Source organism: Babylonia areolata, chromosome 2 (genome assembly GCF_041734735.1).
Source record: "Babylonia areolata isolate BAREFJ2019XMU chromosome 2, ASM4173473v1, whole genome shotgun sequence".
NCBI lineage: Eukaryota > Metazoa > Mollusca > Gastropoda > Neogastropoda > Buccinidae > Babylonia > Babylonia areolata.
The window spans coordinates 1,354,087-1,379,591 of NC_134877.1; the positions used below are offsets into that span (position 1 = coordinate 1,354,087).

The 25,505-nt window shown below is 44.3% G+C and overlaps 2 protein-coding genes and 1 long non-coding RNA gene across 3 annotated transcripts in view; 1 reads left to right on the top strand and 2 right to left on the bottom strand.

Annotated features, from left to right (window-relative positions):
- The window catches only part of LOC143296339 (FHF complex subunit HOOK interacting protein 2A-like), a 48,552-nt gene extending 47,987 nt beyond the window's left edge, over positions 1-565 (bottom strand). The window contains exon 1 of the mRNA XM_076608217.1: positions 423-565. Within this exon, the coding sequence (XP_076464332.1) occupies positions 423-479 (57 nt within the window). The 5' untranslated portion in view covers positions 480-565. The remainder of the gene's footprint in view (positions 1-422) is intronic.
- Positions 566-700: 135 nt separating this feature from the next.
- Positions 701-18,758, top strand: LOC143296347 (protein farnesyltransferase/geranylgeranyltransferase type-1 subunit alpha-like). The gene is made up of 8 exons (XM_076608228.1): positions 701-857; positions 4,537-4,651; positions 5,861-5,965; positions 10,208-10,318; positions 12,688-12,849; positions 14,053-14,115; positions 16,736-16,910; positions 18,161-18,758. Exons 1-8 carry the CDS (start codon positions 719-721, stop codon positions 18,275-18,277), a joined length of 987 nt encoding a protein of 328 aa, XP_076464343.1. The 5' UTR covers positions 701-718; the 3' UTR covers positions 18,278-18,758.
- A 676-nt stretch (positions 18,759-19,434) lies between these two features.
- Positions 19,435-24,028, bottom strand: LOC143296359 (uncharacterized). The gene is made up of 2 exons (XR_013057133.1): positions 21,861-24,028; positions 19,435-21,774 (listed from the first exon to the last, which is right to left on the bottom strand). It is a non-coding gene; the product is annotated as an uncharacterized LOC143296359 (long non-coding RNA).
- Between the last annotated feature and the right edge of the window lie 1,477 nt (positions 24,029-25,505).

Sequence of the window (25,505 nt, forward strand, 5' to 3'; positions counted from 1 at the left end):
CTATTTTTTCAGCTGTCATGTACAAAGAGCCGAAGGAAAAGAGTGCAAGAAAAATATGGGGGCCAGCATGTGTGGGGAAGGAGATGTGGTGGTGGAAATGAGTGAGCTGGACAGGTTGACAGAACAGGCTGACTAACTTATTTTCATACTTTAATTGATTAACATTGATCTTACAGTTTACACAGTGAAAGATTAATCATTAACTTAAGACAATGATGGTTTGAAAAACAATAAGTCACAAACAGTATCACAGAGAGAGAGAGAGAGAGAGAGAGAGAGAGAGAGAGAGAGAGAGAGAGAGAACGGACGAGTTTCACTGGTACCCGTCCAAATGCAAACAAAACTTTTGCATTGTTTTAATGTTTATCAAATGAAATTGGCACGTTTCATATGCTTGCATGCACCACCATGCACACATTTACCGTATCAACAGCTTGCTGTATGAAGTTGGATAACTTGGAAAACATCCTTCTATTCATCTGTGATGTTTATCGGTAGTCCGACTTTTCAAAATATTTAACTTTTAATTAAAATCACCATCCGTCGGACTTCGATGAGTTGTCACAGAAAGTACCTAGCTAACCTCTCGACTGAGACAGCCAAAATTACTTCCGGTGCGAGACTTCGGTAAATTCCGCAGCTCGTCCGCTACTTTTCGGCCAAACTCGTGCTTTAGCGGGAACCCGGAAAGATCGCGAAACGTAAGTCCTCTGGCAACATGTCGGAAGGTAGTTCAGACAGCATAAACTCCGACACGTGGGTGCCTTATAAGGACCGCCCAGAATGGAAAGATGTCACTCCGGTCCCGCAGGATGACGGTCCTCAGCCTGTCGTACAGATCGCTTATTCTGAAAAATGTAAGTAATGATCTTGTGCTCGTATGCAGGGTTGCTTTTGGGGGGACACCCCTCTGTTCCAGTCAGTGTTTGTGTGGGTGGGAGGGGGGGTGGTGCTGACTGCAAGCATTGCTGCGTAGCTGCCGCATCGCATGACATCCCGCCTGCCGCCTATTGTGTGAAGTTATAGCAGGGGTCAAGATTATCAGCTTGTGCAGATAAGATTTACAACACTACAGATTTGCTGCTTGTGGTATTGACAAGTTGTACAGTTGATGCTGTTTACTTGATGTATGCGAATGAACAGTAAACACAGACCTATTTCAATTTCAAGTGAAAAGTCATTTCCATGGAAACGATTCAGCAGTTGGCATGTCTCCAAGGGCATTCATTCCCAGGATCAGGCTTCATGCTTCCACTGGCATTGCACAGTTGTGCCAAGAACAGGTTGGACCAGGATACAAAGAAAAGAAAGAGAAAAAAAAGTAAGAATCCACCAGCAAAGTGAAATCATCATGGTGGTCCAGTTGCAAAACTATATGCATACTGCACTGCAATCAGTCTACAAACTGAGGCACTCAGAGTAACATTTTCAAGTGGAATACGCCAGGTAGTTGTTTGTTCAGTATGTGTGTCATGCTAAAGGAATCACAGACTGACCTAGTTTTGGCTGTTTGTCCTGGCAGAAAGCTTTTGATGATTTGATTGTTATGTTGATTTAAAAGGCAGTGTTAAAACTATTTTCAATCACTGTTGCATTTCTGGTCATCACATCTACATGTATGATCAGTTGAGAAATGTGTGTGACATTTTGCATACAGTGAAGATGTGGTAATAATGTTTGTGACATTGTGCATAGAATAAAGATGTGATAATTCAGTCACAGCTGATGACATTGCAAGTTGGGAACTTATATACATGTCAGGATGTCAGAGAAGAGGAAGTTGTTAAACATTTGATTCTATCTCTTCAAGTTCAAACATTACTACATTGTGCTATCTTTTTAGTTCTGTTAACTGCTGTTACCTGACTCAGGGATTATGATTGTGACCTCTCTTGGAATGACAGTATTATTCACTGCAGCTGATACAACTAATGCGACATCTCACAGTCTTGGTGAAGACCTGCATACTCTCTCTCTCTCTCTCTCTCTCTCTCTCTCTCTCTCTCTCTCTCTCTCTCTCTCTCTCTCTCTCTTTCTTTCTCTCTCTCTCTCTCACAAACACACACACACACACACACATGCACACACACATACACACACACACACATACACACACACACACACACACACACACACACACACACACACACACACACACATCTGAGCATGCATGATGATTAACTTGCAATACTTGTGGACTTAAATTAGTTATTCCCTAATTTTATTTGATCTCTCTCTCACTCTCTCTCTTCTCTCTCTCACACACACACACACACACACACACACACACACACACACACACACACACACACACACACACACACACACACACACATCTGAGCATGCATGATGATTAACTTGCAATACTTGTGGACTTAAATTAGTTATTCCCTAATTTTATTTGATCCTGTTTATCTTATGTGTACATACTTTTCCTCATGGAAGAGTGTAACTTCAGTGAGAGAGGGATGGGGGATAGTTAACTGTCACAGCAGTTACAACAAAATCGTCCTTCTCCAAGTTCCTTCCCCCCACCCTGTTTTTGTGTGTGTTTGTATACAGGTATTATTTTTGATAATACTAGATTTCTTCATTTCCATGACAAGTTTATTTCGAATAAATGCATTGATGTAAAGTCATTAAATTTATTAATGATTGATGACTTGTTTGGTTGTTGATCAGCACCTGTTTTCCACCACTGTCATGTTCAGTGTATTAGCTGAGATAGATGATATTAACAGCAGTCAAAAGCAAAATAATAATAATAAGAAGAAGAAGAATGATGATAATAATGATAATAATGCATAGTTTTTCTATGGCGCGATATCCAGCACCAGTGCTGCTCAAAGCGCCTTACATCATCCAGTTGACTATAAACATGCCTTAAAAAAACACATGAACCGCTATCTGACAATGGAAAACATCCAGTGTGTTCATATGAATGAAAAAGCACACTTAAGAGATGAATCAGATTATAAAAGCTATGAAGTAAATAAGGCTTAGAATAAAACAAAATGCATTTCATAGAGCACACACACACACACACACACACACACACACACAGAGTGAAGTATTGGCCTAGAGGCAACACGTCTGCCCATGAAGTGACAGGATCAGAGCACACTGGTTCGATTCCCACACATGCTAGTATTTTCGCCCCCTCCACTAGACCTTGAGTGGTAGTCTGAACACTGGATAAGATGGTGGACGGTGGTCAAGTGTGCAGCATGGTATTTTCGCATGTAAAAGAATCCATGGCAACAAAGGGGTTGACGCTGGAAAAATTCTGTTGACAAATCCACTTTGATTTCCAGACAGTTACACTTGCAGGCAGAAAAAAAAGGGGGATAATTTATGTGACATGCTCTCGCTGCACAGAGCAGCTGGAACTTTACATGGAGAATACACAGTACAGTACAGGACAGTATAATACAATGCCATACAACACAACACAATGCAACGCAACGCAATGCAACGCAACACACAACACAACACAACACACAACACTACACTACACTACACAACACAACACAATGCAACGCAACGCAACACACAACACAACACACAACACTACACTACACAACACAATACACACAACTAAGAACAAGATTCACAAATTGACTGTGTTTCTCTTTCCACTTGGTGGTTTGGCCAGACCATGCCTTCAGTTGGTGTAGCACCTCTGCATCAAGGGACCTGAACTGTCTGACAGCAGTCATTACTGGAATGCAATACCCAGGACTATAACCAGATAATGTGTCTCAGCTCAGAGAGCTGCCAGCAGTTGTCAGCTCTTTGTGGCTGAATATTGTAATCTGCTGCCTTCTCAATGGCATCTCCCAAATGCCACCCTTCATACTGTGATGTGTCTGCTACATCTTTGATACTGGTGCCAGTAGGAGACATAGGAAGAAGATTCTGTCCTCAGTTATTGTACGCTTTATTAACTTGTGTTGTGCCTGCAGGCAAGGAGCTACTGTTTACCTGCTCTCTGCCAGCATTTTGTGCCAGCTGATGCATCCGTCTTCTCTCTCTCTTTCAGTCTGCTGTGCCTCGCTTTTCTCTCTCTCTCTCTCTCTCTGTCTCTCACTCTCTCTCTCTCCCCCCCTCTCTCTCTCACACAGTGTACACACACACACACACACACACACACACACACACACACACACACCAGAGTCAGAGTTGATAAACAATGTGCTGCTTCCTTAGAGGCTTTTAAACATTTATAAAGAAACTTTACCTCATACTGTGAAATCCTTTTATCCAGCCAGCTAAACCTCTGTGTATGTGTGGGGGCGGGGGCGTGGGTGAGGGGGGGGTGGGGGGGGGAGTTTGCGATGCTAACCACCTTAGTGGCTGGTAAATTATTGATTATTATGTCACTTAATCACACTTTTTCTGTCTTTTCTCTGAGTGAATCTTCCCACAACCTCAGGCACTGTCAGATACTGGATCAGTGAAAGCAAAATGATTAATACAAAGGAGTTCTGTGCAGCGTCTAACATGTCATGACTTTTCCCCTCAACCTGTTTGCAGTCAAGGATGTGTACGACTACTTTCGAGCGGTGGTTGCCATGGAGGAGAGGTCGGACAGGGTGCTGCAGCTGACCAAAGATGCTGCTGACCTGAACCCTGCAAACTACTCTGTGTGGTCAGTCACTGCTTCACACTCACAGGCTTTTGTTCTTCTTTTTTTTCCCTTGCACAGGCTATATTTTCATCACGGTAACATTTTCAAGTTACGCATTACATCAATACAGCGAAAATGCAACTTATGACACATTTAGTAATATCAGTACATGTATAGCATGGAACCAGTTTGCAAGGGTATTTCTAAACAAAAAGCTAAAAAGAACAAACAAACAAAAAGAAAAAAAACAAACCACAACAACACTGATTAACACTTGTTATATCAGTGTATGACACCTCGATTCTTAATTAGCTGCACACATTTGACAGTCGGATTACATGGATCACAGGAGACATCAGAAACTACAAGTGATTGACACAAAGGTAATATAGTCAGAATCAACTTTAATTGTCAGTTAAACCTTAACAAGGTTAATATGACAGACGTATGCTGTCACACGTTAAGGTTTATAAGACACACATAAACAGTCACACGTACACCACACAAGAAGTAAATCAGAGGTGTAGAAGGCACTGCTGTTCAGTGTATAATATCCAGATGACATGATTGTCTTCAGAGCATTAATTTAATGTTTGTAGAAGGCACTGCTGTTCAGTGTATGTATATGTGACTTGATTGTCTTCATACACGTGGCAAGATTGTCTTCAGATCATTAATATTTGTACAAGACATTACTGTTCAGTGTAGAAGCCACTGCTGTTCAGTGTATATATACATGTGACAAGATTGTCTTCAGATCATTAATGTTTGTAGAAGGCACTGCTGTTCAGTGTAGAAGCCACTGCTGTTCAGTGTATATATACATGTGACAAGATTGTCTTCAGATCATTAATGTTTGTAGAAGGCACTGCTGTTCAGTGTAGAAGCCACTGCTGTTCAGTGTATATATACACATGACAAGATTGTCTTCAGAGCATTAATGTTTGTGGAATGTGTTACCTGTTGCAAGTACAAAGTGATGTGATGCAATGCCGTGTGAACAAGGTGTTACCTGTGTGATGTGATGTGATGTGATGCGATGCCATGTGAACAAGGTGATACCTGTTGCTGGCACTGTGTGATGTGATGATGTGTTTAGATGTGATGTGAACAAGATGTTAACTGTTGCAGTCACAATGTGCTGTGATGTGATGTGATATGTGATGCAATGTGATGTGATGTGATATGTGATGTGGTATGCGATGCGATGTGATGTGATACCTGTTGCAGGCACTACCGCCGCATGGTGCTAGCAGACCTGGACAAGGACCTGACAGAGGAGATGCGTTACATCACCACCGTCATCGAGGATCACCCCAAAAACTACCAGGTTTGGTAAGTCAGCCCTGAAAACAACCCCAAAACTACCAGGTTTGGTAAGTCAGCCCTGAAAACCCCCAAAACTACCAGGTTTGGTAAGTCAGCCCTGAAAACCCCCAAAACTACTAGGTTTGGTAAGTCAGCCCTGAAAACAACCCCAAAACTACCAGGTTTGGTAAGTCAGCCCTGAAAACCCCCAAAACTACCAGGTTTGGTAAGTCAGCCCTGAAAACAACCCCAGAACTACCAGGTTTGGTAAGTCAGTCCTGAAAACCCCCCAAACTACCAGGTTTGGTAAGTCAGTCCTGAAAACCCCCCAAACTACCAGGTTTGGTAAGTCAGCCCTGAAAACCCCCAAAACTACTAGGTTTGGTAAGTCAGCCCTGAAAACAACCCCAAAACTACCAGGTTTGGTAAGTCAGTCCTGAAAACCCCCAAAACTACCAGGTTTGGTAAGTCAGCCCTGAAAACAACCCCAAAACTACCAGGTTTGGTAAGTCAGCCCTGAAAACCCCCAAAACTACCAGGTTTGGTAAGTCAGCCCTGAAAACAACCCCAAAACTACCAGGTTTGGTCAGTCAGCCCTGAAACCCCCCAAAACTACCAGGTTTGGTAAGTCAGCCCTGAAAACCCCAACAACTACCAGGTTTGGTAAGTCAGCCCTGAAAACAACCCCAAAACTACCAGGTTTGGTAAGTCAGCCCTGAAACCCCCCAAAACTACCAGGTTTGGTAAGTCAGCCCTGAAAACCCCAACAACTACCAGGTTTGGTAAGTCAGCCCTGAAAACCCCCAAAACTACCAGGTTTGGTAAGTCAGCCCTGAAACCCCCCAAAACTACCAGGTTTGGTAAGTCAGCCCTGAAAACAACCCCAAAACTACCAGGTTTGGTAAGTCAGCCCTGAAACCCCCCAAAACTACCAGGTTTGGTAAGTCAGCCCTGAAAACCCCAACAACTACCAGGTTTGGTAAGTCAGCCCTGAAAACCCCAACAACTACCAGGTTTGGTAAGTCAGCCCTGAAAACCCCCAAAACTACTAGGTTTGGTAAGTCAGCCCTGAAAACCCCAACAACTACCAGGTTTGGTAAGTCAGCCCTGAAAACAACCCCAAAACTACCAGGTTTGGTAAGTCAGCCCTGAAACCCCCCAAAACTACCAGGTTTGGTAAGTCAGCCCTGAAAACCCCAACAACTACCAGGTTTGGTAAGTCAGCCCTGAAAACCCCAACAACTACCAGGTTTGGTAAGTCAGCCCTGAAAACCCCAACAACTACCAGGTTTGGTAAGTCAGCCCTGAAACCCCCCAAAACTACCAGGTTTGGTAAGTCAGCCCTGAAAACCCCAACAACTACCAGGTTTGGTAAGTCAGCCCTGAAAACCCCCAAAACTACTAGGTTTGGTAAGTCAGCCCTGAAAACCCCAACAACTACCAGGTTTGGTAAGTCAGCCCTGAAAACAACCCCAAAACTACCAGGTTTGGTAAGTCAGCCCTGAAACCCCCCAAAACTACCAGGTTTGGTAAGTCAGCCCTGAAAACCCCAACAACTACCAGGTTTGGTAAGTCAGCCCTGAAAACCCCAACAACTACCAGGTTTGGTAAGTCAGCCCTGAAAACCCCAACAACTACCAGGTTTGGTAAGTCAGCCCTGAAAACCCCAACAACTACCAGGTTTGGTAAGTCAGCCCTGAAAACCCCAACAACTACCAGGTTTGGTAAGTCAGCCATGAAAACCCCCAAAACTACCCCATCCCCACATGCATTGGAACTCATCATTACACAGGGGTCCATTTCTGTTTTTCAAAGTAGCATTTTGATGAGTAAATTCCGTTGAGTTGGGGAAGAACCTTCCTTTGTTCCTGACAGTCTTAAATTTGTGGCAGTGTCTTCCAGAAGGAGGTAGTTGATGCTGATTTGCAAGGACATGTTTTCATCACAAATGGCTGTCCTTCCCTGACATCACAGCTCCCCACAGACACATGGCCGTCCTTCCCTGACATCACGGCTCCCCACAGACACATGGCCGTCCTTCCCTGACATCACGGCTCCCCACAGACACATGGCCGTCCTTCCCTGACATCACGGCTCCCCACAGACACATGGCCGTCCTTCCCTGACATCACGGCTCCCCACAGACACATGGTCGTCCTTCCCTGACATCACACCACAGACACATGGCCGTCCTTCCCTGACATCACGGCTCCCCACAGACACATGGCCGTCCTTCCCTGACATCACAGCTCCCCACAGACACATGGCCGTCCTTCCCTGACATCACGGCTCCCCACAGACACATGGCCGTCCTTCCCTGACATCACGGCTCCCCACAGACACATGGTCGTCCTTCCCTGACATCACACCACAGACACATGGCCGTCCTTCCCTGACATCACACCACAGACACATGGCCGTCCTTCCCTGACATCACAGCTCCCCACAGACACATGGTCGTCCTTCCCTGACATCACACCACAGACACATGGCCGTCCTTCCCTGACATCACAGCTCCCCACAGACACATGGCCGTCCTTCCCTGACATCACAGCTCCCCACAGACACATGGCCGTCCTTCCCTGACATCACACCACAGACACATGGCCGTCCTTCCCTGACATCACAGCTCCCCACAGACACATGGTCGTCCTTCCCTGACATCACACCACAGACACATGGCCGTCCTTCCCTGACATCACACCACAGACACATGGCCGTCCTTCCCTGACATCACAGCTCCTGTACAGTGCACTCACACCCCTTTGCTGTTGACCCACAGTCTTTTTTCCTGCGTGCACCAGATTTTCAAGAGCATTCCTGCACTTAACATTCAGCCTGCCGTACTGGCACAGAAATAAGAAAGTCAAAACAATTTCCAACAAGGGAGTGTAAAACAGCCGGAGTATATCAGTATTTTTGTGAAATGATCTTAGCGTGTATAAGCAGTACAGCCTGGTTTGACATTTCGTATGAATGCAGTCAGTTTGAGGCTTCAAATTCAGCTTGTTCTAAAACTGTTTGTGAGTATTTGTGTGTGTCCACTTACAAAATTTCAGTGCTATTAATGAAAATAGACAGGACAACATTAGCTATTTTCCAGAAATCAAGTAGCATTTATTTGGTATTAGTAACATTTAGATCAAAGTAATTTTGATTGCGCCTGTCTACAAATCTTGCCACTTCCTGAAAATATGTGGAACTGTAGTTGGACAAGTCTTCAAGTGCAGTATCATCAGAGTATTTGATTGAAGGTATGGTACTCCCTTTGCAGTCATTTTCATTTGTGTACAGTGTGAATAAGACAGGAGATTAAACAGTATCTTGAGGTGCACTCGTTAAAATTCAGTGGTTCTGGAAGATGAAATAGCTGTTTGGTATTTGATCCTGGGTCCACTAAGATTATTAAAAAAAACATCAGCTATCCAGAGAATGTGCATGCTGTTTGCATTTGGAGAATGAGAACAGTGTTGTATGTGTCTTTGTCTGTGTGTGTGTGTGTGTGTGTATGGTATATGTGTGTGTGTGTGTGTGGTATGTGTATGGTATGTGTGTGTGTGTGGTGCATGTGCGTGTGTATATGTGTTTGTGGGGGGTGGGGAGGGGGGGTTGGTAGTGATGTGTGTGTGAGTGTGTGGTGTACGTCTGTATGGTGTGTGTATGGTGTGTGTGTGCGTGGTGTTTGTGTTGTGTTTGTATGGTGTGTTAAGGAGGAAGGTGGCAGAATGGTTAAGACGCTCAGCTGCCAATACAGAGAGTCCGTGAGGGTGTGGGTTCGAATCCCGCTCTCTCGCCCTTTCTCCTAAGTTTGACTGGAAAATCAAACTGAGCGTCTAGTCTTTCGGATGAGACGATAAACCGAGGTCCCGTGTGCAGCACGCACTTGGCGCACTGAAAAAGAACCCATGGCAACGAGAGTGTTGTCCTCTGGCGAAATTACGTAAAATGAAATCCACTTTCATAGGTACACAAATATATGTAAGCATGCACTCAAGGCCTGACTAAGCGCGTTGGGTTATGCTGCTGGTCAGGCATCTGCTCAACAGATGTGGTGTAGCGTGTATGGATTTGTCCGAACGCAGTGACGCCTCCTTGAGAAAGTGAAACTGAAACTGTATGGTGTGTGTGGTGTATATCTGTGGTGTTTGTGTATGATATGTGTGATGTGTATGGTGTGTGTGTGCGGTGTGTGTGTGCTGTGTATAATGTGCATGGTATTTGTGGTGTGTGCTGTGTGTGATGTGCATGGTATGTGTGGTGTGTGTGCAGGCATCACCGCAAGGTGCTGGTGGAATGGCTGGAGGACCCCAGCCAGGAGCTGGACTTCACTCAGAGGATCCTGCGTGACGACGCCAAGAACTACCACGCCTGGCAGCACCGGTATGCACTCATTGGATTGGATTTGATGTGGATACTTACATAGCGCCTTACCTTGGTCGGAGACCTAGCTCTAAGCGCTTTACAAACTCGGGGTCATTTACACAACAGGCTGCCTACCTGGGTAGAGCCGACTGACGGCTGCCATTGGGCGCTCATTATTCGTTTCCTGTGTCATTCAATCAGGTTTCAGGCACACATCCATGCACACTCAGACAGACATGTAACACTTTACGTGTATGATGGTTTTGTTCATTTACCCAGCCATGTAGGCAGCCATAATCTGTTTTGGGGGGTGTGCATTCTGGGTATGTTCTTGTTTCCAGAACCCACCAAACTCTGACATGGATTACAGGATCTTTAACGCGCGTATTTGATCTTCTTTGTGCATATACACTTGAAGGGGGTTCAGGCACAAGCAGGTCTGCACATATGTTGACCTGGGAGATTGGTAAACTCTCACCCTTAACTCACCAGGCGCCGTTACCAAGATTCGAACCCGAGATCCTCAGATTGAAAGTCCAACGCTTTAACCACTCGGCTTTCGCGCCAGCAGCAGGGCCAACAAGCGCCACAGCGTAGTGGTTAGACCCTTTGACTTCCAGTCCAGGGTTTGAATCCCAGGCTGCGTCTGGTGAGTGAAGGGTGGAGGTTTTCCCCATGTCCCACACCACCGTTTGTGCAGAACGGCTAGTGCTTGAACCCTTTGACCACTCCGGAAAGCGTAGCTTGGCTGCCTACATGGGGATGTAAATGAAAAAATAAGGAGCTACTGGCGCTGAGGTTGTGACTTGGTAGTGGGTGGTCATTGAGGTATGGCTGGGTGGTCAGTGAGGTATGGCTGGGTGGTCAGTGAAGGTGGTCAGTGAGGTATGGCTGTGGGTGGTCAGTGAGGTATGACTGTGGGTGGTCAGTGAGGTATGACTGGGTGGTCATTTGGGTGTGGGTGGTCAGTGAGGTATGACTGTGGGTGGTCAGTGAGGTGTGACTGTGGGTGGTCAGTGAGGTGTGACTGTGGGTGGTCAGTGAGGTATGACTGTTGGTGGTCAGTGAGGTATGACTGTGGGTGGTCAGTGAGGTATGACTGGGTGGTCAGTCAGGTATGGCTGGGTGGTCAGTGAGGTGTGACTGTGGGTGGTCAGTGACTGTGGGTGGTCAGTGAGGTGTGACTGTGGGTGGTCAGTGAGGTATGACTGTGGGTGGTCAGTGAGGTATGACTGTTGGTCAGTGAGGTATGACTGGGTGGTCAGTGAGGTATGACTGGGTGGTCAGTGAGGTATGGCTGGGTGGTCAGTCAGGTATGACTGGGTGGTCAGTGAGGTATGACTGTGGGTGGTCAGTGAGGTGTGACTGTGGGTGGTCAGTGAGGTATGACTGTGGGTGGTCAGTGAGGTATGACTGGGTGGTCAGTGAGGTATGACTGGGTGGTCAGTGAGGTATGGCTGGGTGGTCAGTGAGGTATGGCTGGGTGGTCAGTGAGGTATGACTGTTGGTGGTCAGTGAGGCATGACTGGGTGGTCAGTGAGGTATGACTGTGGGTGGTCAGTGAGGTATGACTGTTGGTGGTCAGTGAGGTATGACTGTTGGTGGTCAGTGAGGCATGACTGGGTGGTCAGTGAGGTATGACTGTTGGTGGTCAGTGAGGTATGACTGGGTGGTCAATGAGGCATGACTGGGTGGTCAGTGAGGTATGACTGTTGGTGGTCAGTGAGGTATGACTGTGGGTGGTCAGTGAGGTATGACTGGGTGGTCAGTGAGGTATGACTGTTGGTGGTCAGTGAGGTATGACTGTTGGTGGTCAGTGAGGTATGACTGGGTGGTCAGTGAGGTATGACTGTTGGTGGTCAGTGAGGCATGACTGGGTGGTCAGTGAGGTATGACTGTTGGTGGTCAGTGAGGTATGACTGTGGGTGGTCAGTGAGGTATGACTGTTGGTGGTCAGTGAGGTATGACTGTGGGTGGTCAGTGAGGTATGGCTGTGGGTGGTCAGTGAGGTATGACTGTGGGTGGTCAGTGAGGTATGGCTGTGGGTGGTCAGTGAGGTATGACTGGGTGGTCAGTTGGGTGTGGGTGGTCAGTGAGGTATGACTGTGGGTGGTCAGTGAGGCATGACTGTTGGTGGTCAGTGAGGCATGACTGTAGGTGGTCAATGAGGTATGACTGGGTGGTCAGTGAGGTATGACTGGGTGGTCAGTGAGGTATGACTGTGGGTGGCCAGTGAGGTATGACTGTTGGTCAGTGAGGTGTGACTGGGTGGTCAGTGAGGTATGACTGTGGGTGGTCAGTGAGGTATGACTGTGGGTGGCCAGTGAGGTATGACTGTTGGTCAGTGAGGTGTGACTGGGTGGTCAGTGAGGCATGACTGGGTGCAGGCAGTGGGTGCTGCAGAAGTTCAGCCTGTGGGACAAGGAGCTGAGCTATGTGGACGGCCTGCTGAAGGAAGACCTGCGCAACAACTCCGCCTGGAACCAGCGACACTTCGTCATCTCCAACACCACCGGCTTCACCGACGACGTTGTCAAGAAAGAAGTCAAGTAGGTATTAGATAGTTTGCCTGTGTATGGAGGACTCTAAAGATCTGTATCTGTGTATGGAGGACTCTAAAGATCTGTATCTGTGTTTGGAGAAGATCTGTATCTGTGTTTGGGGGACTCTAAAGATCTGTATCTGTGTTTAGGGGACTCTAAAGATCTGTATCTGTGTATAGGGGACTCTAAAGATCTGTATTTGTGTTTGAGTGACTCTAAAGATCTGTATCTGTGTTTGGGGGACTCTAAAGATCTCTATCTGTGTATGGGGGACTCTAAAGATCTGTATCTGTGTTTGGGGGACTTACTTATATTGTAATCGATCTTTTTTTATCCAAAGCACATGCACAAAACACAGTAAAAAGGCGTGGCCGTGTTGGTACTACGTTCACTGACGTCAGAATATTACGGTTTTTCTGATTGGCTCTTCAATATAAATCAACCAATAGCAAAACACGACACAAGTGTTTACGCACCGCTCAACCGGTGGCTAGGCATTATGTCATTTTTCTCTACCACCGGTAAAGCGGTGGTCAGGGCTCAAAGGGTTAAATTGTTACATGATTATTTGGACACACCTTTTGGTGAAACGTGCCACAGCCTTTAACGGATATGTGGGGCAGTGAATTCATATCCACTGTGTCTGGGGATAGGGAAGGTGGGACCCAGATCCTCTCCTTCCGCAGTTTTAACTCACTCAGTACGGCCAGTCCTCTCTTCTCCTCTACACAGACCCCTCAGATGTCCAGTGGGTGTCTGAATGACCCAACCTTTAGCTTCCGTCGTCAGAATTGTGGTATTCTTTGTCAACATTCACCTCTTCAGTATAAGAGCCTTCCGCTTGCAATATTTTGATGATGGTAATTGGGGTGAAACGCTGTTAACGTCGTCTCTTTCGCCGTTGGTATGGAGAGAGTTAAACTTCCCCTTCCAAAGTCTTGTTGCCGCTCACACCTGGGTGGAGTGAGGAGAATCAGTACAGTGCCTTTCCCAAGGACACAGCAGCATGCCAACACTTGGCCTGGAACCCTCACTGATCAAAGGTCGGTGTTTGACCGCTTCTGTCACAGCGCGTTTCAGTTCTTGGTGATCACTTCAAAGATATCATTCTACTGCAGTTATTGAAATTGTTATGAATAGGATTCATCAAAATGTGTGAATATGATTCATCAAAAACATTTTGATTTTGTGTGTGTGTGTGTGTTGCAGGTATGCCCAAGACTTCATCAAAAAGGCACCCAACAATGAGAGCTCCTGGAACTACTTGAAAGGGTAGGCTGCTTTTCTTGTGCAGTGTTGATCATCTTCCATTCCTCTCCACGTGTCTCAGATAATCTTGTGTGTTTTGTAGTTGTTGTTGTTTTTTTGTTGTTTTGTTTTTTCGTTGTTTTTGTTTGTTTTTGCCTGTGCGCCATTGTTTTGTGTCCATCTAGTTACATTTCAGTGTTCTCGGAACTACTTGAAATGGTAGGTTGATTTTTTTGTACAGTGCTTACCCCATATTCCTTTACACTAGTCTGAAACAATGTGTGAATGAGTTTCTGGTTGGAGACATAATTTGACAAAAGAACAAGAACGCCAGAGAATCGACAGACAGAAAATACAAAAAAAAACTTAGCCGTATGAAGAGCACAGGAACAGGAGTCATGATGGCTGCCGGAAAAATAGAGCGCTAGGCAGGGGGGCAAAGGGGAGGTTACCTACTTCCGGGAGGTTATCGGCCGTAGCTACTTTCGTTTTCTCCACATAGGTGGATAGTAGTTTGCACAGGACAGGAATGTCAGACCCCTGCCGGAGTCTGCACTAGTGGGTCACGGTAAGTATGTTATTTAAACGTAATTTTAGATAGAAAATTTCCTTTTTGGTTTGTTTGTAGTTTGTTTGTTTCTTGTTATTGTTTGTTTGTTTGTTTAATATAGCCTTTGCAATTTTGTTTTTGTCCAGTTTAGTTCCATTTCTGTGTAGGACCAAGTGTTGGGATTCACCCCCCTACCAACCTCCCCTCCCCCTGCCTCCCCTCCCACAGCCTGCCCTCCCCCTACCTCCCCTCCCCCTACCTCCCCTCCCCCTACCTCCCCTCCCCCCTACCTCCCCTCACCCTGTTGGTGAAAGGGTTTTTTTTTTCTGCTTGACTCTCAGAAGTGATGTGATTTCGTTTTAGCCAGACAGTTGTTTGTGTTGAACCATGTCAGAAGTGATGTGCTTTCATGTTAGCCAGACAGTTTTTTGTGTTGAAACATGTCAGAAGTGATGTGCTTTCATGTTAGCCAGACAGTTTTTTGTGTTGAAACATGTCAGAAGTGATGTGCTTTCATGTTAGCCAGGCGATTTCATGTTAGCCAGACAGTTGTTTGTGTTGAAACATGTCAGAAGTGATGTGATTTCATGTTAGCCAGACAGTTGTTTGTGTTGAAACATGTCAGAAGTGATGTGATTTCATGTTAGCCAGACAGTTGTTTGTGTTGAAACATGTCAGAAGTGGTGTGATTTCATGTTAGCCAGACAGTTGTTTGTGTTGAAACATGCCCCCCCACACCCCCCCCCCCACCCCCCCATTGTCCCCCTGAGTCAGAGGACTGACTGACACACACGTGCACAGTGAGATATGAGAAGCGTACAGGTCAAGGTGCCAGTACAAACGGTGCAGTTGTTGAGACGCTGTGGAGTGTGGGTGTTTGGCAGCCTTCCCTGTGTGCCCACCTCTTCCTCTTTGGCCATGTGCCAAGGAAAAGATAATTACTCATCCAAACCAGAAGGCGGTTTTTTTTTTGGATAGTTTAGCTTGTAGTGCTTCCAGCATCCTGCTTTTCCATGTTTAAAGTTTTTTATCAATGTTATTTTTGACTCACTTGTGTAAACAAAGTGAGTCTATGTTTTAACCCGGTGTTCGGTTGTCTGTGTGTGTGTGTGTGTGTGTGTGTCCGTGTGTGTGTGTGTCCGTGGTAAACTTTAACATTGACATTTTCTCTGCAAATACTTTGTCAGTTGACACAAAATTTGGCATAAAAATAGGAAAAATTCAGTTCTTTTCAGTCATCTTGTTTAAAACAATATTGCACCTCTGGGATGGGCACAAAAAAATAAAAAAAAGAAGCCTAATTATATGCAAACTGCATTTATTTTTATATTTATATTTTTTGTATTCTCTAAACTTGGCATTTTGACCTCTTATTCTGACACAACAACAAGAGGAGTCATTATTATCATTTTTTGTTCAAACAGGAACTTCTTTTGCTAAGCATGGAAGTTTTATTTATTTTGCAAACGTTTTGGTGCAGATAGTAAAAAAGGGAAATTACTCTGTAATTAATGCTAGGGGACTTAATTTATCACAAGTGAGTCTTGAAGGCCTTGTCTTTCTTGTATATATATTTTATTGTGAAGTGCATTTTTCAGACGCCTGTTCTCCCCCCCTCTCTCCTTCCCTCACCCAGCCCATTCCCTCGTGGATGTGAAGCTGTTGAGGGAGGGGAGGTGTTAGGTTTTCATCTTTCTTACTGCAGGCTTCTTTCTTCGCTACTCTGGCTGTCCTTCTGTGTTTTAAAGATACGTAATGATTGCTCAGTGCACACGCACACACACTCATTCACGTTTTAAAGATACGTAATGATTGCTCAGTGCGCACACACACACACTCATTCACGTTTTAAAGATACATAATGATTGCTCAGTGCACACACACACACACTCATTCACGTTTTAAAGATACGTAATGATTGCTCAATGCACACGCACACACACTCATTCATGTTTTAAAGATACGTAATGATTGCTCAGTGCACACACACACACTCATTCACGTGCAACATAGATACACAGAATAACACAGACAATCACCCAACGCAGACACAGCACAATACCAAAACTTCATTGCTGTGGCATGGCATTGCAGGGCGCTGAAGGACCGGAAGCTGTCCCAGTACCCAGGGCTGGACAAGTTCTGCCAACAGCTGTACGACCAGGGCACACGATCCCCCCACCTGCTGGCCTGCATGGTCGACTCCTACGAGGAGATGCTGGAGCTGGGCTGTGACAGTGCCGACGCCGTGCTGCAGAAAGCTCTGCAGGTCTGTCTAGGTTGTGCTGGCTTGTATTAATAAGAATAATAATAATAATAATGGTATTTATATAGCGCTGAATCTTGTGCAGAGACAAATCAAAGTGCTTTCGCACCAGTTATTCACACGCATGCATAACTCTAAAACTGTAGAAACTAAAGACAAGGAAGGGCAGGCAAGGGAGGCTATTTTGGGAAGAGGTGGGTTTTAAGGCCAGACTTGAAAGAGCCGAGTGTGGAGACTTGACGAAGCGAAAGAGAAAGAACGGCGGCCAACAGTCAAGTGTTTGAATCTGGGTATGCGTAAACAGAGTGGATCTGTATTGTGTTGTGTCCTATTTTATTTTATTTTATTTCAGTGCATCGTATGACATTTTATCCTGTTGTAATGTATTATATCTATTGTATCATATATCGTATTGTGTTGTATTGTTTTGCATCGTATTTTATTGTATTATGATGTATTGTATGACATCTTACTGTATTGTAATGTATTGTATCTATCTATTCTTAGAATGTTTAAAGTATCCCTGGTTTCTGTGTTTAGTCTTTACAGACATCATCATGTGTAACATCATGTGTAACATACCCCTGGTTTCTGTGTTTAGCCTTTACAGACATCATGTGTAACATCATGTGTAACATACCCCTGGTTTCTGTGTTTAGCCTTTACAGACATCATGTGTAACATCATGTGTAAGATACCCCTGGTTTCTGTGTTTAGTCTTTACAGACATCATCATGTGTAACATCATCTGTAAGATAGCCCTGGTTTCTGTGTTTAGTCTTTACAGACATCATCATGTGTAACATCATCTGTAAAATACCCCTGGTTTCTGTGTTTAGCCTTTACAGACATCATCATGTGTAACATCATGTGTAAGATACCCCTGGTTTCTGTGTTTAGCCTTTACAGACATCATCATGTGTAACATCATCTGTAAGATACCCCTGGTTTCTGTGTTTAGCCTTTACAGACATCATCATGTGTAACATCATCTGTAAAATACCCCTGGTTTCTGTGTTTAGCCTTTACAGACATCATCATGTGTAACATCATCTGTAAAATAGCCCTGGTTTCTGTGTTTAGCCTTTACAGACATCATCATGTGTAACATCATCTGTAAAATACCTCTGGTTTCTGTGCTTAGCCTTTACAGACATCATCATGTGTAACATCATCTGTAAAATACCCCTGGTTTCTGTGTTGTTGAGTCATGGTGGGTTGCAGCGTCCTGTATTTGAACCTGCCTGTTGCAGCTGTGCGGGGCCCTGTCCGATGAGCACGACATCATCCGGCGGGAGTACTGGCAGTACATGTCTCGCAACCTGGCCTCCAAGTACGGCAAGGAGATGCCCTCTGAGATGTCCTCATGACCGTCACGTGACCCCCCCCCGCATGCTGACCCCTGACCCCTGACCCCCCCTCCTGACCCTGACCTTAGTGCAGTGTTGTCGCGCCGTCAGCCGCCCCCACGCCCCTTCCCCCCCTCTCTCTCCCCGCACCTCCATGCACTGCCTGCAGAGATGTGTCCTGTGCAGCTTGCTCTGCCGTAGCCATGCTGACCACTTCACCGCCAAAAGACAGGATCCCACGGGGTGCCAGTCTGTTTTGTGTCACTTTCCACCGTTGTGTCACGTGTTGTTTGGTTCATCGTGTCACGTGTTGTTTGGTTGGTTGTGTCACATGTTGTTTGGTTGGTTGTGTCACATGTTGTTTGCTTCGTTGTGTCACCTGTTGTTTGCTTCGTTGTGTGTTGTTTGGTTCGTTGTGTCACCTGTTGTTTGGTTCGTTGTGTCACGTGTTGTTTGGTTCGTTGTGTGTTGTTTGGTTCGTTGTGTCACGTGTTGTTTGGTTTGTTGTGTCACCTGTTGTTTGGTTTGTTGTGTCACGTGTTGTTTGGTTTGTTGTGTCACGTGTTGTTTGGTTTGTTGTGTCACCTGTTGTTTGGTTTGTTGTGTCACCTGTTGTTTGGTTTGTCGTGTCACGTGTTGTTTGGTTCGTCGTGTCACGTGTTGTTTGGTTGGTTGTGTCACATATTGTTTGGTTTGTTGTGTCACGTGTTGTTTGGTTTGTTGTGTCACCTGTTGTTTGGTTTGTTGTGTCACCTGTTGTTTGGTTCGTTGTGTCACGTGTTGTTTGGTTTGTTGTGTGTTGTTTGGTTCGTTGTGTCACCTGTTGTTTGGTTTGTTGTGTCACGTGTTGTTTGGTTCGTCGTGTCACGTGTTGTTTGGTTGGTTGTGTCACATGTTGTTTGGTTTGTCGTGTCACGTGTTGTTTGGTTCGTTGTGTGTTGTTTGGTTCGTTGTGTCACGTGTTGTTTGGTTTGTTGTGTGTTGTTTGGTTCGTTGTGTCACCTGTTGTTTGGTTTGTTGTGTCACCTGTTGTTTGGTTCGTTGTGTCACGTGTTGTTTGGTTTGTTGTGTGTTGTTTGGTTCGTTGTGTCACCTGTTGTTTGGTTCGTTGTGTCACGTGTTGTTTGGTTTGTTGTGTGTTGTTTGGTTCGTTGTGTGTTGTTTGGTTCGTTGTGTCACGTGTTGTTTGGTTTGTTGTGTGTTGTTTGGTTCGTTGTGTCACGTGTTGTTTGGTTCGTTGTGTGTTGTTTGGTTCGTTGTGTCACCTGTTGTTTGGTTCGTTGTGTGTTGTTTGGTTCGTTGTGTCACGTGTTGTTTGGTTCGTTGTGTCACGTGTTGTTTGGTTTGTTGTGTGTTGTTTGGTTTGTTGTGTCACGTGTTGTTTGGTTTGTTGTGTCACGTGTTGTTTGGTTTGTTGTGTCACGTGTTTGGTTCAATGAACTGTTCTGTGTTCCACTGTTGTGTCATGTTCAGTGAACTGTTCTGTGTTCCATTGTTGTGTCATGTGTTGTTTGGTTCAGTGAACTGTTCTGTGTTCCACTGTTGTGTCATGTTCAGTGTACTGCTATGTGTGTCACTTTCCACTGTTGTCATGTTAGTATACTGTCTGGCCATCTCTTCAGCAAACAGTGTGACGATGCTGAGAACAGCAGGTGATGGGCGGACTCTTTGGATGGACAGTGTCTGAGAGAGAGGTGTTACTATTGTCCAGAGCTGTTGGCTTTACTCTGTCACTCCAAGCGACATGTTGTAGTTGTTGTCCCAGCTTTGAGCCCAGCTGGTCTCCAACATGTTGGGATTTGCTGTGTAATCCAAATTGACATGTAGCAGAAGTAGTTTGTTCCTCTCTGTAGTGTGACTAGTATCCAACATCTTGGAAGTTACATTGTCATTCAAATTAACGTATGTTCTCAGACGTTTGTAGTCTGATTTGTATCCAACATTTTGGGATTTACTTTGTCATCCAAAAAGTGATCATGTAGTTTTCATCCCTGTTTGTAGTCTGGCTAGTGCCCAACATCTTGAAATTCATATTGTCAAACTGACCTGTGTTCTTGGAGCCGTTTGTAGTAAGACAATCAGCAAATTCACATTCAAAGTCTGATTCAAAGTACCTAGTATTCAAATTCTCCATTATTTCTTTTTCAACAGAAAACTTAGACATTGAGCAGTGATCCAGTCACAACTTGGAATTTGTGGAAGACAAACTTTGGTGATTACTTTTTCTATGTCTTTTGATTTAAAAGCAAAAGCAAACAAACCATGTCCCAGTTGTTATTTGACTTGAGGAGTGCCATTGACTGATCTCACTGTGAAGCCTGTAGATTGTAGGAAGCCGGCAAAGCAGACCAGTGATGTGGGCTTGGCACTGAAATGAGTGAGGAAGCCTTGACAGGTTTGTCTTGCTGGGTATCTGATGCAGCCACTGACCCCCCCGCCCATCCCCCCCTCCCCTGTCCCTCTCCACAAGTTTTGTATGGACAACATGTCCTTGAGTATGTTATGTTGACAATTTCCTTGATTATGTAATGTTGACAGTTTCAATGAGTATGTAATGTTGACAATTTTTAACAACTTCTTTCTTTATTGGAATCAATCATTTTTTTTTTTTTTCAAAAATGGATATATAGTAAGCAATTTACTAAAAGATAAAACAAGTTTCTTTTTTTTTTTTTTTTTGAGGAGTGTAAAGTACGTATGTTGGTCATTATTTCAAAATCTAAAATCGTTGAAAATGGGAGATGCATTTTACTTGTAGGCGCATTGTTTTAAACGTAGGAAGTCCAGGATTTTTAAACACAAAAAACTGGGACTGGAAAACAGTCAGCTTTGTCAGTGGCAGTCTGTTCAATTGTCAGGAGAAAGACGACAGTGAAATGCCTGTAGCAGTGGAAACCATCAGATCAACAGCATGATGTCTTACAGTGTCTGAAAATGTGCACGATTCTCACCATGTTGTTTGACCTGACCTGAGAAAACCTGCACGAGTCTCAGCATGTTGTTTGACCTGACCTGAGAAAACCTGCACGAGTCTCAGCATGTTGTTTGATCTGACCTCAGAAAACCTGCACGATTCTGCCTTGTGGTCACTAAGAGGAGACAGCAGAGTCACTGGTGAAAGACGGATGACCTCAGTCACTCAGCAGCCTTCATGTGTTGATCAGTGTGGCAGACATTGCTTCCATGCTGAAGTTGCTGTTCATTCAGCATCTTGTGCTGAGTTTGCGATTCAAGTGGGACTGCACACAGAATTCAGAGGCTGTCCTGCTGTCAGCAGTAGTTACTTTCAGTTCAGAGTCAAACAGTGACTGTCTATACTTGTGTGTAGACAATAAAAGTCTTGAGTATTGTTGTTTTTTCGGTTTTTGTTTTTTCCCCATTGTTGTGGAGATAACAACCGCAGGGGAGACACCAGCACTACTGTCTTTACCCTTCAGCTTGAGATGAGGTGGAAGCTACCAGTGCTGCCCTTTACATAGTTATGTGAGGACCTGACAGCCACAAAGATCGTGCAGGACCTGACAGCCACAGGACCTGACAGCCACAAAGATCGTGCAGGACCTGACAGCCACAAAGATCGTGCAGGACCTGACAGCCACAGGACCTGACAGCCACAAAGATCATGCAGGACCTGACAGCCACAGGACCTGACAGCCACAAAGATCGTGCAGGACCTGACAGCCACAAAGATCGTGCTGGACCTGACAGCCACAGGACCTGACAGCCACAAAGATCATGCTGGATGGCAGGGCATGTGAACAAGGCAACGCTGGTGAAGCATACTGTCATCACCATCTGTTGTCAACTTCATCCACACACACAATGTTTACTGTGTAACTTACAGGAGGTGGAGAGATCTGGTTTTGAAATCTTCTCACTGCAATAGGAATCGACTTTTGCGAAATGGAGTGGGGTTCCAAAAAGGTTTTTTTTTTTTTTTTTTTGAATAAAAGAACGAAACATGGGCCTTTTCTTTAAATGATTCCAGTTTTGAATTGATATGTTTGGGTATAAAAAAAATTGCATGTTTTCCTGTTCAGCATTTGGCATGTCTTACACTTTAATTTGTATTTCTTTTCTTCCCATTTAATGAATTCAATAAAGGCAAATCATCAGATGATGAAAATACTCAGATGGTTCAGCTGTTGTTTTTTGTTTTGGTTTTTTTCTGTTCTTCTGATTTGCCTGGGCAACAGATCAATCAGTTCCACTATGTATCTGCCGTTGTTTGATTTCTGTTGATTGTATATCTGGATCAATATCACTTGTATATTTGGCTCATACCATTTGTAGTTTCACTGCAGAAGATAATCGTTTCTCGAACGTTGTCTTGGTCAATATTGTGTTGGGAAGTATGTGCTGTGCCTAGCTTGGCATTCCATTTATTAACATGAATGTTTTTATATTGTTTTGTTGTTAAGTTTTTGTTGTTGTTGAGTGTTTGCTTGTGACAGCAGCTGATAAATAATAAGTATGCTTAATGTAAAGATCCACTCAGACTTTAACAGATTTAAGTCTTGGTGGGTTTTCTTCTTCTTGTGTTTGTTCTAATTATTTTCCATCTTTAAACAAGTTTGATCCCTTGACTGGTGAATACGAGTGTTTATTACATCAGTATCAGTGTGTGTTGATGAGTAGGGCCACCAGTATAGGTTCTAAAGGGCAAGGAGATGTACTTCGGCCGCAGAATATGCAGAGAGAGAACACCCTTCACTAGATGCATGTAAAAGAACCCATGGCAACAAAGGGGTTGACTGTAGCCAAATGATGATAGTAAAAACGAACATTAGCAGAGAGAAAGACGTGAGGAGAAAAAGGGTAGCCCTGCACTGTAGCGACACACTGTGGGGAGAGCAGCCCAAATTTCACTCAGAGCAATGCATTGTGACAAAACGTACTACAGTTCATTTCAGTACAATACAGTAGGAAGTCAACTTATTTCCACCCAAATCCTCACTGACAGTCAAGACACTCTCCTTAGCAGTCAAGGGCTTGAAAGGTTGTGTGTGTGTGTGTGCTGTATATTTGCTCACTAATGTTATTATTATCAGCATGTATACAATAACTGTATTCCGCTTTTTGGTCTCAGGCATGTGTGTGCTTTTTTTAATCAAAGTTTTCCAACACACAGTATTGTGAAACAACACAGATCTGTTGGTCGTGCAGCACAGGCAGAGGACATGTGTTTGTTTCAGTATAACAATAATTAAACAGGAAATATCCTTGTCTTGTTTGAGTTGTTTAAGGGAACTAATTTAAACCTATTAAGAATGATCAAGATAGCTGAATAACCGTGCATATGCTGAATAAAAGTACATATTCAAACACCAAAGGAAAAAACAATCCAAAGAATAATGTGAAGGAAAAGATTTTACAGAAATGATGTCATCAGACATGCAAAGAAAAGGGTCAGATAAAATGATGTAGCAATTTTATTGTACAAGGTTGGTGCCCACTGAATATTAGCCATCGGTTTTTTTGTTTGTTTGTTTTTTTCTTGCATTGTGATCAGCAGCTTGAGCACCCAGTTAGTTTCACTGTTTAGTTCGTCTTGTGTCTGCAGATTGAGGAAGCTTTTCTTTTTGAGGAAACATATTTTTATGATGTTTTGTTTGTGTGTTTCAAAAATGTAAAGAAAGAAAAAAATTACTGTTGTGACATGAAGTCAGTCACAGTTATATTACAGGAAAAAAAAAGTTTGGGTTGAGGCAATATCAATTCAAGAGAAAGAATAAAAGGCTGAACAGTGAATGCAGTGTGGAGAATCTGGTTTGTTATATAAACGAGAATGTGCGTGTGTGTGTGTGTGCTTGAGAGAGAGAGAGTCTGGATCAGTGCTGGCTTTGGCAGGCAAACAAGCTCAACACTCATCCCACAGAACACTGGAAATAATTCAGAAATCGTAGTATTTAAATTCCAGAAAATTTATTCTCAAAAGTAAACATGAACAATGATTTTCAACAAAACTACACGTATCAGGGCTGCAAAATATCAGCCACTGCAATTCTTTTAATTAATGAAATTTGTTAGATTTATGTTAAAAATATAAACTGATCATATTTGGTTATAAATTGTTTCCCATCTTTTAATCAATGAAATATGTTTGATATATGTTAAAAATCTAATCTGATCATATTTGGTTATGAATTGTTTCCCCACCCCACCCGTTCCAGATCTGGTTACATTTGGTTACGGCTCCTCCTCCACAAATAAAGAAATTGAATTTGTCCAGTGCATGCTCAACTCTTTCCATACGAACGGCGAAAGAGACCACATTAACAGCGTTTCACCCCAATTACCATCATCAAAATATTGCAAGCGGAAGGCTCTTATACTGAAGAGGTGAATGTTGACAAAGAATACCACAATTCTGACGACGGAAGCTAAAGGTTGGGTCATTCAGACACCCACTGGACATCCGAGGGGTCTGTGTAGAGGAGAAGAGAGGACTGGCCGTACTGAGTGAGTTAATCCTTAAACTGATTACGCCTGGTTATGAAAACTTTGTGAATGCTCCTTTCACTCTCTCGCTCTCTCTCATTCTCATTTCCTTGCAGTATAAGACAAAAAAACACACACACAAAAAGTGAAACACTCTGCCTGTCCCTCCACTCCCCAGCCCTATCATGACAGGTGAGCTGCAGTGTGTGAGGTGGGCTTCCTGTCAGCACACACCTTCACACCTTTCAGCAGAGAAAGTCTGCCCCCTGTCACACCTTCACACCTTTCAGCAGAGAAAGTCTGCCCCCTGTCACACCTTCACACCTTTCAGCAGAGGAAGTCTGTCCCCTGTCACACCTTCACACCTTTCAGCAGAGGAAGTCTGCCCCCTGTCACACCTTCACACCTTTCAGCAGAGGAAGTCTGCCCCCTGTCACACCTTTCAGCAGAGGAAGTCTGCCCCCTGTCACACCTTCACACCTTTCAGCAGAGGAAGTCTGCCCCCTGTCACACCATCACACCTTTCAGCAGAGGAAATCTATCGCACAGTATCAACACCAGGAAATCTATCGCACAGTACTGAGTATCAACACCATCAACACGCTCAACATACCCTTTCTGGCAACGTCAGTCAGATTATTCCTTAGCCGTTAGGCAGTTTGTATCAATATATTGCAACAAGAGATTCACTCAAAGCCTGAAAGTGATTAAAGCAACAAAACGTATTGGTAAAACAACCAACCAACCAAGTAAAAACAACAAAGTATAAACAGAAACTCAGGATTTCCTAAGACTGAGACACATCAGC